The sequence below is a fragment of the Bison bison genome, unplaced genomic scaffold, assembly GCF_000754665.1.
Source record: "Bison bison bison isolate TAMUID 2011002044 unplaced genomic scaffold, Bison_UMD1.0 scf7180017864190, whole genome shotgun sequence".
NCBI classification, from domain to species: domain Eukaryota; kingdom Metazoa; phylum Chordata; class Mammalia; order Artiodactyla; family Bovidae; genus Bison; species Bison bison.
The window spans coordinates 293255-308329 of NW_011494762.1; the positions used below are offsets into that span (position 1 = coordinate 293255).

The window sequence follows — 15075 nt, forward strand, 5'->3', positions numbered from 1 at the left end:
GTCTGGGAGGGAGGGAACATGGATGTACCTATGGCTGATTCTTGTTGATGTATGACAGAAAAACCACAAAATTCTGTAAAGCAATTATCCTTCAATTTAAAAAAAAATTTTAATATGTTACTTTATAACAAAAAAATACAATAAAATAGTAAAAGGAAAAACAGATGGGATAAGAGCAATCAATATTGGAAAATATTGAAAATACATAATTGTATTGTCATATAATTATGGACTACGTTCACAAATAAAAACTGTATCTGAACCTAAGGGATATTGAAGTGATTAAAGTGTTCGTGGCTTTGCCAGTTGACTCAACCTGAGTGTTCTCAGATTGTTCGGTAGTGTGTGCACAGTGTGGCTGCAGTAAAACAGAGGTGAGATGCTTACTCTGTGGCCCTGCCACTAGAAGTGCTTAAATATTCTTCACTGACTGATTACAGACTCACTCCTGGAAAAACATGTGTAAAAGTTAAAAGCAAAATAGTTAATCATTAATAGAATATTTTCTAGGGAGTTTATAACTGACATTTAAATTCTCTGTAAAACTGCATAGCTGAAGAATTTCTTAATGTTTTCCAGTTCCTGAGAGCAGAAATGGGCCACGACTACCATTTGGCAAAAAAATTATGTCAGATGAGTAAGTACAAAATAATTCTCTTTTCCCAGTCTTCTCTTTGTTTCTAAATACATTCCCTAATATATAAGATGGTTTGGTTACCATACAGCTAGTGAATTCCCTCATAGTGTCTTGGCGAATCCTTGATAGTAAAAACTGGTATAAGGACTAATTTAAATTAGAATTCCAGAGTAACTTTGCGTGGGATAAACTGACAAGGACGCCATTAGAAGGTATGTCAACATCATTAGCTTCATGACAATGGGTTAGTAACATATGCCTTTAGTTTCAAAGAAGTGTCATGTAGTAAAAAAAAGCCTTCCTTAGAAGTGAAGAAGTGAAGCCGCTCAGTCGTGTCCAACTCTGAGACCCCATGGACTGTAACCCATGGACGGAGGAGCCTGGTGGGTTACAGTCCATGGAGTCACAAAGAGTCGGACACGACTAAAGTGACTTCACAAGCCTTCCTTAGCATGCAGTTATTCCACAAATATTTGAGTTACCTACCTGCCAGGCTCCTCTGTCCGTGGAATTTTTCAGGCGCGAATACTGTAGTGGGTTGCCATTTCCTCCTCCAGGGGATCTTCCTGACCCAGGGATCGAACCCACGTCTCCTGTGTTTCTGAATTGCAAGTGGATTCTTTACCACTGAGCCACTGGGGAAACCTTAATAAAAATTTAAAAAATTGTGTGCCAGTGCTGCTATTTAGGCACTGGGCCAATAATCCCACACTTAATCTAGTGTCAGACAACAAACATATAATTAGCATGTCAGAGATAACAGGTGCTATGGAGGAAAAGGGAAGAAGGAGTAGAAAGTACTGGGAGGAAGCAAAGCAGTTTTAAGTAAGACGGTCCAGCAAGGCTCACTGGAAGACTAGAGCAAACCCGTGAAAAAGTTGTGGAAATGAGTCCTGTCATCTGAAGAAAGTGTATTCCAGGCAGGACTAATAGCAAATATCCAATAGATGAGTGTACCTGACTGGGAACAGCAAGAAAGGCAGCAGAACCGGAGCAGATTAAGCCAGGGGACGTGTGATAGGAGATGAGGTCAGAGAGCTTACAGGTCAGGGACCGTGCAGACTGCAGAGCATCTTACCACAGCTTAAGGACCTTAGCTTTCTCTCTGAGTGAGCAGAGAAACCACCAGATACTTTTGAGTAGATAAATGATATGAACAACCTTACTTTTCTATCTGAGTTTTAGTAGTTTGATTCGATGTTCAAAATGGTGGTGGTTTTTGTTTGTATTTAAGCAAAGAGAAGTTTGGGAGATTTGCTGAGTTTCTTAACTCTGTGGGTTGATGTTTTCATCAGCTTTGAGGACTTCTTGGCCATTAATTTTCAAAGATGACTTCTGCCATATTCTCTCCCTCTCTTCTATTCCTGGGTCTCCAGTTACACACAAATTAGATTTTTTTCCTTGGTGTCCCACATGTGTCTTATACTCTGTTTTTTCCATTTCCTTTTATTCCTATGCTTTAGCTTGTATATTTTCTGTTGACCTGTTTTTGAGTTAATTTATCCTATCTTTTGCTGTGTCCAGTGTGCTGTTAAAACTATACAGTGAATTCTTCATTTCAAGGATTTCATTTTCCAATTTTAGAAAGTCCAACTAGTGGTTAGATTCCAGGTGTCTGTCAAAATCCATAGTCTTTTCAACTATTTTACCCATCTTTTTCTCTTCATTAGTCTTAAAGGAGAAAATGCCAATTCTACTATTAAACTTTATTAATGACAGGTCTTGAAATATTAACTATTGTAGACCTGTTTTATGGTTGAAATCTTTTAGTGACAATGTGGTGTAGGGACGTGGGGTCTACTCTTCCTTGCCTCACAGAGTCCCCACTGTGGATACAGTACTTCCTAAGTACTAAGCTAATTTTTAAAATCGATTTCTTGAATACATTAACACTACCTATTTTATATCCAGAATAATTTGCCTTGTTTAATCCTTTCAAGCACTTTTGACCTTTAGAACTATCAAATAAAATAGTTTGATCAAAACTATTTTTGGTGGCCCACAAACATAGAATTTCCAATCAGAAGGAATCCTTAGAGAATCATAATCCTTTCAAGCACTTTTGACCTTTAGAACTATCAAATAAAATAGTTTGATCAAAACTATTTTTGGTGGCCCACAAACATAGAATTTCCAATCAGAAGGAATCCTTAGAGAATCATAATCCTTTCAAGCACTTTTGACCTTTAGAACTATCAAATAAAATAGTTTGATCAAAACTATTTTTGGTGGCCCACAAACATAGAATTTCCAATCAGAAGGAATCCTTAGAGAATCATAATCCTTTCAAGCACTTTTGACCTTTAGAACTATCAAATAAAATAGTTTGATCAAAACTATTTTTGGTGGCCCACAAACATAGAATTTCCAATCAGAAGGAATCCTTAGAGAATCATGTCCAGTCCTCCCTTTTTATAAGTAATGAAACAGAAGCAGAGAGAAGGTTAAGCAGCATGTGTAGCCCTGCTCGGAGCAAGTGACACAGCTGGAGCTGGAACCCAAGCCTCCTTTTCCCACAACTGCCTTTCTTCTCTGTGTGGCCGGTACAGAAAGGAGTGATGCTCTAGCTCTAGCTCCCAATTCTCGTGAGTTTTTCTTGTGGAGTCTAATTATATATAGAAAATGTATATATTATTTTTGTTTTTATACCTATCAGTTATTTTAGAAAAGCCTCTGGCTAAAGCTTACAAAATATAGACACTGACATCACCACATTTGTCAGTGAGTCTTGGCTGTTAGCCCCGCACTGTAAACAGCAGGTGCTCAATAAAATGCTTGTGGGCCTCAGTAAAAGGCAATGCATACTCATTAGGTGCCAGGTAAATAAGGATGAAAAAATTCAAACTGATCTACCTTAATGGGATTATATTCCTTTAAAAACTCCCTCCCTTCCTTTCTTCCAGCCAATATACATTGAGCACTAACTCTGTACCAGACATTATGCTGGGAGCTGGAGAGAAAGCAGAAATCAGACCACACCTTCTAAAGTGCTCTAAACCCTTCTGGGGTTGACATCAGACGTGGTTTGGTGTGGTCTGCACCCTTACTGACTGACTCATCCAGTAATACTGTTTACTCTTTTCTACCCATGGCAAATAGTGGTGCCTCTACAACTGAGGGTTAAATTCTAGGAAAGGATGGATGGAGGGTCCTAAGACAGGCACCATTTTCCAGGGAGCCAGATGAAAAAGAATTGCTCCCAAGAGGAAGAAGAGGGAAATGTGGGCAAAAGGGCCCAGAGAATGGGGGTAGAGCACAGGGAGTGCAAAGTAAGATTGGCTACCCCTGACACAGATTGCCAGTCAAGGATGTGAAATGAGAGAAGCCCAGGTTTTGCAAAGCCAGGCAGATTGAAGGCAGAAGGCAGAGTTGTAGACTGTCTCAGGGAAAACAAAGTGCTATTTCTTTGATGCCAGTAGGAATGCTGGCTGAGGGCTGCCTAAAGTCCCTCTCTGTGTTCAAAGCAATAGAACAATTTTTTTTCATCTAGCATGCGCCCAAAAATATTATCTATAAATTCTTACAGCATAGATATTATTTTCTAAAATTTATCACAGGATGTTGAATATTGTCCCCTGTGCTATACACTAGGACTTTGTTGTTTATCCATTTTATATATAATAGTTTGCATCTACTAACCCCAAACTCCCATCCTATCCCTCCCTCACCCTCCTCCCCCTTGGTAACAAGTCTGTTCTCTACAGCAATAGATATTCTTTTGTCTCTTTTGTTCCCCCATCTTCTAACTTTTCCACAGAACAATCCACCTTTTTCTCTCTATATATATACCCATATATTTATAAATTTACTCATGTAAACATAATGTATTTACTTTTTATGTATTTATATATATATGTATTGAGCACCTACTATGGGAACATTCTTGCATACAGTTTTTAATTCTTATAGCAGTTATGTGGAGCAGATAGGATTAACCCTATTTTACTAATGAGGAAAGTGAAGGTAGCCTGGAGAATTGATTTACCCAAAGTCACACAGCTTCCCAGTGGTAAAGCTAGATCCCAAGTCTGACTTGAGAGCCTGTGATTTCTTGCTATATTTCCATTTCTTCATTTGAATAATAAGTTTATATTTCTGGTCAAGCAGGTGGAGACTTGAAAAAGAGGTGCTTTTATGAATCAATCGGATTGAAATGTCTCCTATAAATTGACCAATATATATTTTTATTTGTATCTAAGGCAACTAATTTATATGAAGTAATACATCTTTGTCCCTTCAGAGGTGTCTTACAAATTCGCTCTCTTGAATAGCCTCCAGTTCCTGGTATATTTCCTTGCCGTCCAATCAAGGTGTGCTCGTTTGTATCTTTACTTGGGTGCAGGGCTTCCCACCCTGCATCCCAGGTGTAAATGGTTTCTTTTTTATCTGCTCTTCTAAAACTTTTTCTGGTGAAGGCTTGTAAAAGTGGTTTTTAAATGAGACTGAAAGTCAGGAATACCAGGTACTTTTCTTAGTTCATCTCATGACTGACTGAGAGATTTTCTGTCAGTCTTCCCATTTCTTGGTCTCTTTACTTGCAGCCGAGTCATCTCAGGGTGCCAATGCTTTTGCTCACAGGCAGTCTGAGATTCTACAAAAATAACGTGTAAGCCTGGAAGACCTATTTCATCAATTATAATAATTGTAAATGTTTAAGAATAATGGCCTGAAAACCAAAATGGTTCTCATCATTATGCATCTAACACAAAAACAGACGTAGCTTCAGATACAGAAGAGAGTTTCTGTAAAGTTTTCTATTTCTTTGTGAGTAAACTAAATCACCCTTTCTTGGGGTATAATTTTATCAAGGCATAAAAGACTGCTTCCTACCCAGTCATCTATATTCATTTATTCCATTGTTTTTTTTAATGTTTTGAGGTCTCCCGCTCTGTCAAGTACTCTCTTAGAGCTGCAACAGTGAACAAGACCAGCATCTTGTCTACCCTAAAATCACCTGCCATCTGAGGGCCCTAGAGCCCCGTGGAACTCAGAGCTTGCCCCACCCCCAGCCCCAGCACCCTGCCCCAGCCCTTCAGCTAGAAGGAAGCGTCGGCTGCACGCTTAGGAAGGAACCAAGCCTTTGTCTAGGCCCAGAGTCACTCCAGGAAAACTGATAGTCAACATTTATTCAGTACTTACCATGCAGCAAGAACTAAACTAAGTACTTTGTCTGTATTATCTCCTTTATTCATCAGATATCCTAATGTGATCAGTAGTGTTTGTTATTGATCACAAGAGTTGGGATCACAAGAGTTGGACATGACTTAGCAACTAACCCACCACCACTGGTATAGATATTGTAGGGCTGAATTTCAAAGCAGATACTTTCCCTCTGAAAATTGACAGCTGCCAGCAGTTTTTGTTAAACCATGAAAATAGCTGATCTCATACTCCATTCCCAAGGAATAATCCTAACTCCAGCATGAAATTTTCTAAGTTGTGTTCCAGGGAATATTAGTTCAAGATTGCTTAATAAATATTTCACCAAGAAGGATTCCATGGGAATAACAAATTAGGGAAACCATATTCTCTTCTCTGTAAGATACATGCTAATTCTTTTTTTTTTACATTTTTTCTCTAATTTTATTTTATTTTTAAACTTTACATAATTGTATTAGTTTTATACATGCTAATTCTGAGCATGTTAATGGCTATGTAAAATCCTGCAGTTGCTCCTTACTGTAAGCTTTGATTAACTTCATTTAACCTAGTTTCCCACATACATATTAACATCTTAAGAAACTAGTGTCTCAAAGAGCAAGTTGGAGAAACTCTGCTCTAGGAGGAGGCTTAACCTCAGAGAAAGATTTAGACTGCTAATGATAAGCATGTTTTAGTTCAAGTTAAAATGTGTAAAAAGTCACTTTTATTAAAGCCTTAAAAGATGTATAAATACCCATAGAATCCTTAAAAGCAGATTCTGAGCAGGCACACACTCATGCTGACCCAGATTGATGGTACATTGTTATGTTAGTGGATTAGAAAATAAAGACATTGGTTTAGTGTGTCAGGATGGAAGTCATATGGGGTGAGGTCCTCTGAGCCACTGGGGCCCAGTTGAACCATCCCACAAGTCTCACTTTTAGCCAGGCGAATAGCACACTTGATGTTTCGGTGCCCCCTGGGGGCCACCAAGATATTACACAGAAGTCACAGCACTCAATGGATAATGCAGAATTATGAATACGCCTGAAGGCAGGTAAGAAGACAGCAGAGAGAGATCTGTAGAGCAGGATCTGAAAAAATAAGTTAACTAGTCTAGAAAACTCTGAAACAAAAGGTATAAAGCTTTCTGGCTTCTAAGACATTGGTACATTAGACCAACAGGCCTAAAAATTTCTATTGATTTAATCCAAAGGAAAGATGACACATTCACATAAAGGATCAGCAAAAAGGAATAAATAGCACTTAAAAACAATGGATCCGATGAAGTGGTGAGAATACTGTTCAGTAGGTGATGACTGGGTGTCATTGGCAAAGTCTCCATGTATTACAGGATTTGTACCTTGTTTGGGGAATGATTATAGTCAAGAAACAGCATGGCTAACGCCTTTGAGGGATGTCTCATAGTGATGGAGATTGCATTTTTTGGACAGGTGGTAGAAAATATAATGAGGATTATTTCCCTTGCAAAGTACCTAAGATAAGTAGAGCATTTTCTCTGTTTGCACTTAGATGTTCCTGTGATATAATTGTTGGTGTTTTTGCTTTGTGCATTTTCACTTAACTGATAGACAGTTTCAATCTCACACTCAAGAGGCTGTTTGCTGAAACACTTAGAATGTTAATAACACACATTCTGTTGTCCATTTGCAGTCCTAATCTATGAACCAGAAAATCCTGAGGCCAAGGAGTTTTTCTCACTGATTGAAGAAATGCTGCTGATGGGTAAATTTAAAAATTGAAATTCCTTCTTTCTCATAGAATCATGATCAGTCACTATTTAAAAATCCATTATCCCAGGAAACTGGCAAAATACCTCCTCAGGAAGTGGTTAAGAAAAGGCGAAATGATTATCTCAGATGGTTTCATGAAACCGGCTTTTCCTCTATAGATGGTCAAGCTGACTCCATTTCCTCTGTGGGGTGGAACTGCCCAAACAGAGCAGGCTCCCTGGGCAGACAGTATTGGGCACTGACAGAGTCCCCAGAGGGAACAGTTCCTGCTGAAGAGGGAACAGTACCCCAGGAACTGAAAGGATTATCCCACGGTTCCCAGCAAAGTCTGTACCCTCTACATTACCCTGAATCTCACTTTACTCTTATTCTATTTCAGAAGTTGACAGTAGTAAAAAAAAAAAAAAAAATTATACCAATGTTTTAAATATAGTTTTAATCCACAAACATCTTTATGCTAGTAAAAACATGTTCTGTGTACCACTGCTTTGACCCTCCGCTCAGTTGTCACATTCTAAAACTATGTACTTCTTGATGGAGGGGGAAACAAGGAGGATTATGATGTTTCAGGGTAGACATATTAAGAAATATTTTAAACAAGTCTCTTCCTTTCTGTGGCAGAGAAAGCACAGAATCTCGAGGAAGATGATGACGAGAGTGAAGAAGACAATAGTGAGAGTGAAGGAGAGAGCACAGAGGACCCAAGTGAAGAAAGCTCTGATGAGTGTGAAGATGGGTGACGACAGTTGCTGCTGTAGTTCAGTCTTCATGTATGTTCATTACTGTGTACGGTGGAAATATAAAGAAGAGAGCTGCATTTCAGTCTAATGGTTCTTTATTTGGCATAGAGTTCCTTTAATTTATCTGTATTAGCTTGAGCTTCTTCTTAATAGTTAGATTTCAACTCAACGTGAGCTACTCAGAAAGGGAAATAGTCATTGAAAACACTTAAAAGCACAAACAATGTGCCAGGTACTGTTGTATACACATTAATTTATTGAATCCAACAAAACCATGCGAACAATATCATTGTCCCCATTTGACAGATGAGAAAACTGAGGCACATAGAGGGTGAGTCATTTGCCCAGCATTATATCCCTGTTGATCAGTAGAGCCTCAATTTTTATATGAACATTATGGCTCCAAAAGCATACTCTTAGTCCCTACCATGTCCAGGCACTTTTATTTACATCACTTATTTCATGTTCTTTACAGCATGTATCAGTACCTGAAATTCTTATTTACTTTTTTTTTTAAGTTTTTATTTTATTTTATACTAGAGTATATTTGATTTGCAATGTTGTTTTAGGTGTACAGCAAAGTGATTCAGTTATTCAGATTCATATACCTATTTATTTTTTAATTCTTTTCCCATTTAGGTTATTACAGAGTATTGAGCGGAGTTCCCTGTGCTTATACAGTAGGTTTTTGTTGGTTATCAATTTTAAATATAGTAGTGTGTATATGTCAATCCCAAACTTCCAATTTATCCCTCCCCCAACTTGTTCTTTTTATCTTTTCCCTGCTTGTCAGAAAATGTAACCTCCACATAAGCAGGACTTTGTCTTTTTTACCATTATATCACTAGCAACTGGACAGGTGCCTGGAAAATATGCGATGTGTATACCAAGGGAATGAATGAACTGAAAGTTAAGGACAATGTTTATATTCTTTCTTAAAACATTTGTAAGACTTTATTACACTTTTCTGTATCTGTTACATTATTTTTCTGATTCTGTATTCCTTGATGAATTTCTGCCACCTTCAAACTAGGTTATAAGGTAACTGAGGTAAAAATGAGAAAAATATTCCTAAATAATTTGTTTTGAGTGTGCCAATCTGATTTGGGGTTAGGCAGTTTGAGTTTTTATTCTTATATCAGCACAATATCATGTCATATCCAAAATGCTTGAAACATAATTCATTCTTTGGGCATTTTGTAGCATGCTAACATTCAGAGGAAGAAATCCTGCTGCACCATTTTTATAGAACTGTCTGAAAGAAGTAAAGACAGGTATGTATAATCATCTAGTTGCATAACTAGTTGGATAGCACTGCAGGGCTGGCTGACAGAGACCGCAAGAGCTGCTTGTTCTTTTCATTTGTAAGTTGTTTGTTATTCCTCCTATAACCACCACCATATGTCGATCAGGGCTTCCCTGGTGGCTCAGACAGTAAAGAATCTGCCTGCAATGCAGGAGACCTGGGTTCGAATCCCCTGGAGGAGGGCGTGGCAACCCACTCCAGTATTCTTGCCTGGAGAATTCCATGGACAGAGGAGCCTGACAGGCTACAGTCCCAGGGGTCGCAAAGAGTCGGACACGACTGACCAACTAAGCATATGTCAATCTAATGCCACTTACCTGACTTTGGAGTCCCCCCCCATAAGAAGTTTTTTAAATATCCTAAAACTGATATTGCAGATGAAATGAATTACACTGGTAAAATTTTAGTTTTCTTTTTAAAGGCCAGGAAGGTTCTGAGGAAGAAGCTCTCTGAATAAAAAGCCATGATACCATAGGTCATATTATAGCTTAAATCTAAGAATTTTCGAAGTTGGATCATGCAGAATAATCCGTATTTATGGATATGTACCCTTTATCCATAGTCTTCATCCTACTTGCACTCCTTACCCAGTGTAATTCAGGGTGTTGGCATAACCTGACACAGGCATGCACATCTGAACGTGGTAGCTAAATAATATAATAGCTAAACATAATCTGCAAAGTATTTTTTGTATTATTTTATATAAGCATTTTATATATTTAATTTACTGGCTTCTCAGTCCTAAGAGCATGTTACTATATTTTCCCTTTTGGTTACACAAATTGAATTTGGGTGTATCCAAGGGTAAATGTTAACTGGGGTACTGGAATTCAGATGAGGAAATCAAGACTATGAGATGCAGGTTGTGTTTCAGTATGAGAGATCTAGTGAATCTTGAACCCAGTGTTTCCTGTTGCTTCACACACAGCTAAACTGTAGGTGAATCAGCACACAAGCGGTGTCTGTGAAGACAGTTCAGGTCCAGACCTGTGCCTTCTTCAGAACATTACAGTGGTGGGAAGGAACCCAAACATTCAACAGCCTGCAAATGTATGAGAATATCTACTCAATGGACTTAAGATGGGAACCCAATAAGATAATTTCATTTATTTATTCAATCAATATTTACTGAAAGCCTATGGAGAACAAAACCTGGTCCCTGCTTTTAAACAGTACTGGCAGGGTGACAGACACTGCCATTGAGGAAGGCCAGGGTGCTAAGGGAGAACACAGGAGGGGCACCTAAACCGGGCCAGGTGTCCAGGGAAAGCATTCATAGGGATGTGGAGTCTAAGCTAAGAAGATAGAATGAGGAGAAATTAGCTACAAGGAGAGGATGTGGGGAAGAGCGTTCTATTAGTAGACACATCTGAGTCCGGAGAGCAAGTAGGCATGGTTGGATTGCAGAAGGAAAACGGACCAGTTAGAGCCAAGACAGATGAAGCTATAGTAATAAAGGGGCTGGGGAATGGAGGATCTTCCAAGCCATGTTAAAGTTTGAACTTTATCGTTAAAGTAGTGGGAGGCCATTGAGGGATTTTAAAGAAAATAATGACTGTATTTTGGAAAGAGCATTCTAGTAGCCAGATAGAAAAACATGTTCTCAAACTACAGGTGATGATTCATCGGTCAGTTATGAAATCACTATAATGAGTAAAAAATAGCTGGGTTTCTTAAATACATAAAATAGCACACATTGCAAAAGAGTATATGGGAATTACAGTTTTGTGAGATTTTTCATTCAGAGTTTTTGTGTATATGTCCTCAATCTTGATGTGAAATGTGTTTCTTCTTCCTAAGGATCTCCATTTTAAAAAAAGAAAAGAATTATGAAGCATAGAGAACAGACTGGAGTGGGTTGGAAAGGAAGGGCATCAAGTATTCCAAATCCCGACCATTTTACTCTAATGCCCTACCCTCCACTGTACTTTGCTCCCTAAGATTCCAGTAGAGAGGGACAGATTGAAGAAAGGGGAATAACTAATGAAGTAAAGACCATCTAATGCTGTGGAGAATGCATATGACATAACGTTAGTGTGTGGCAGTAGCTTCCATCTGGACAACTGCCCCAGCATCCAAATGTGGAGTCAGAATGGCCTCTCCTTTCTTCATATAGCCTTCAATTCTCCTGCATCTCCTTATACAACTGACCCTCGAACAACATGGATTGGGACTGTGTGGGGTCTACTATATGTGAACTTTTTCAGTAATAAATACTACAGTACTACACAATCTGCAGTTGGTTGAATTTGTGGATGCCAAACCACAGATCCAGAGGGCCAATTATTAGTTATACTCGGATTTTTGACTGCATAGTCAGTCAGCACCCTATTCCCCCATGATGTTCAAGGATCAACTATATATTATACAAGGTGATAACCTACATTCCCTTTAACTGAAGTGTGTTTTTTCCCTTGGTTAATGTAAGGTATATGTGATTTTGATTATTTGCCTGGAATATTGATCTTGGACAGGTGGGGGTGGGCAGTGGGGAGCATGTGACCAGGGCTCATGATGCCAGATGTGAAGGAAAGCCTGGATCCACTTGAAATGTTTTGGGGTTCTGGGCAAATGTCCTATACTGGGAGGTATTGAGAACTCATAAGAGGCAGGTGAGACGTGGCCTCCAAGACCAGTCTGAGGAGGACAGAGGTCTCTCTGATTGGGTTTCCTAATAAACTACCCAGCTAACATGGGATGTAAGTTATAATGCTGGGCGGGGGTGGGGTGGGTGTGCCAAAGTTGGAGAGGCTTGTGAAGTGAAACACTGGGACATGAGATGGGCTTGGGTAGCTGTTGTGCCAAAAGTTTTCACTTTCATCTCAGGTTCAAAGGATTTGTTAAAAGAATAAGCCACTTGTTCTATACAAATGAATAATGCCAATATTTATTAGAGAATTATCTAGCTTACTTTCAATATACTAACATTAAAAGAAAAGAGAACTAGAAACAGCAGAGGATATATCACCAAACTGGGTTTTGACCAACATCCAGACTCAAGCAGTGCTGGGAAGTCCTGTGTCACAGCACATCCAGAGTCCCAGTTGGCAGAAGTTCCCAGGCAGTGCATCTGCTCTGTGGGTAAGACTTCAAAGATTGCAGTTCAGGGTTCCCACTTATAATTTCAGGAGGCAAACTGATACCATCATCAGTCTGTGAGCAAATTTCAGCTCTTTTCATATTAATGCCGTTTGTCTTATAAAACTTGGAATGTTAAGCCTGGGGCTTGGTTGGCCAGAGCTCCTGCAAGGGCTCCACAATCTCAAGATTGTCCCCTATCTTATATATGGTGCTGTAAATCTTATACTCACAGCAGGCAGGCAGGTCACTCAGGGCAGTGTCCAGGCAGGTTAGAAGCACGGTCAGAGGCCTGTCCTACATTGTCTCTGAAGCCTAAACAAGACTATTTAATTTCCCTAACAGTAGCCTTGTTCAAATGTACCCTTTTGCATCAGGAGACAGCCTAGAGCAGGCACTGGTTGATTTCCCCTCCATCCTTTTCAACCTAGGTGATACATCTAAGCTAATTATGGTACTTCCATCCCACTTGCTACTAGTTTGTTTGCAACAGCTTTGAAAGGTCACATAAAAATTATATTTTATATGTATTTAACAGGTACAACTTGATATACATTGTGAAATGACCACCACAATCAAGTGAATTAACATATCTATCACCTCTACGTAGTTACTTTGTGTGTGTGTGTGTGTGTGTGTTGAGGAGATTCAAGATCTATCCTCTTAGCAAATTTCGAGTATGGGCATACCTCAGAGATATTTTGAGTTCAGTTCCAGACATCCGCAATAAAGCTAATATCACATTAATGTGATTGAGGCATGTGAAGTTTTTTATTCCCAGTGCATATAAAAGTTATATTTACCACTATACTGTAGTCTATCAAGTGTGCAGTAACACTGTATAAAAAATAATATGCATACCTTAATTTAAAATATTGCTAAAAAATGCTAACCATCATCTGAGCCTTCAGCAAGTCATAATCCTTCTTGCTGGTGGAGTTTGAAATATTGCAAAAATTATCAAACTGTGACACAGAGACACAAAGTGAGTAAATGCTGTTGGAAAGATGGCCCCGAAAGACTTACTTGCTACAGGATTGCCACAAAGCTTCAGTTTGTAAAAAATGCAATATCTGTGAAGCACAATAAAATAAGGTAGGCCTGTGTATAATAAGTAACGTTAACTATTGTCACCATGATGTACTTTAGATGTCTAGAACTTATTCATCTTGCATAATTGAAACTTTGTACCCTTTGACCAATATCCCTTTACTGCTGGTTATTACTAGACATGGACAGAACTCAGCCAGTCTCTGCTAATAACATGAGACAAGAAAGCATAGAGCCTTCACAGATACTTGCAGCAACTTAGAACCATGGGAGGCTTTATGCTGAAGCCAATGCTAAGGATAGTGGAGGAGAGAAAAGAAGAAACTAGTCCTTGATGACATTTTTAGTGACAGTCAACTCTGGTTTAGTCCTTTCCCTACCTCTGAATATCCTGTGTAAAACAATAAATTGTCTTACTGTAGTTTGTTTCTTACTTTCTATTACTTTGCAGCCAAGAGCACCCTACTGTATGTATCTGCGACGCATAGCAAGTATAATGACAACAATGACATCCTCTAGGATTGTAAGCCTAACTGGACTCTCTAAGTTACCATCAGGTCCCCAGTGGGTCATGGCCACCCAAAGCAGGAAGAGGAACTGGCAGATCCTTGTTCCAGTTACAGGTGCAGGTAAGTGAAAAGCAGAAATACGAAAGCAGCTAGAATGGTTATCTCTGCGTTGTGTAAGTGAGGAGGGGAGGTAAGTAAGAAGAATTTTACTTTTCAATGTATGCATTTTAATTTTTTTCATGGGCATGTGTCACTTATAACTGAAGTCTTTCTTATTGGTAAAATATACAATTTACCAGTTTAACCATTTTAAAGTATATAATTCAGTAACATTAGTATTTTGATACTGTAAAATCATTACCAGCATCCATCTCAAGGACTTTTACGTCTTCTCAGAATGAAACTTGTACCCACTAGACAGTAACTCCCCATCCCCCTCTACCCTCAGCCCCTGGCAACCACTGTTCTCCTTTCTATTAATTTGACTACTCTACTTAGCAGCAGGTACCACAAGTAAGTGGAATCCTACAGTATCTGTCCCTTTGTGACTGACTTGTCTCACTGAGCATAATGTCTTCAAGGTTCTTCCATGCCCTAGCATCTTTCAATACCTGATCCCTCCTTATGGCTAAATACTATTCCATTGTGTGTACATATCACATTTCATTTATTCACTCATCCATTGATGGACAGTTAGATTGCTTCCACCTTTTGGCTATTGTGAATAATGTTGCTGTGAACATGTATGTACAAATAAATATTCTATACTAAAAGTTTTTTTATATGTGCAGAATCTAAAAAGATGATGCAAATGGACTTATTCGTAAAACAAACAGACTCACAGACTTAGAGAACAAAC

At 38.8% G+C, this 15075-nt stretch overlaps 1 protein-coding gene across 6 annotated transcripts in view; it reads left to right on the top strand.

Annotated features, from left to right (window-relative positions):
- The window catches only part of ERICH2 (glutamate-rich 2), a 34468-nt gene extending 25724 nt beyond the window's left edge, over positions 1-8744 (top strand). For 5 of the 6 annotated variants that reach the window (XM_010843795.1, XM_010843798.1, XM_010843794.1 and 2 more), the window contains 3 exons: positions 580-637; positions 7454-7525; positions 8155-8355. In XM_010843795.1, the coding sequence (XP_010842097.1) occupies positions 580-637; positions 7454-7525; positions 8155-8273 (249 nt within the window). In that variant the 3' untranslated portion in view covers positions 8274-8355. Of the gene's footprint in view, positions 1-579; positions 638-7453; positions 7526-8154 lie in introns of all 6 variants that reach the window. The other variant, XM_010843800.1, reaches the window with a different exon arrangement.
- Positions 8745-15075: the final 6331 nt, after the last annotated feature.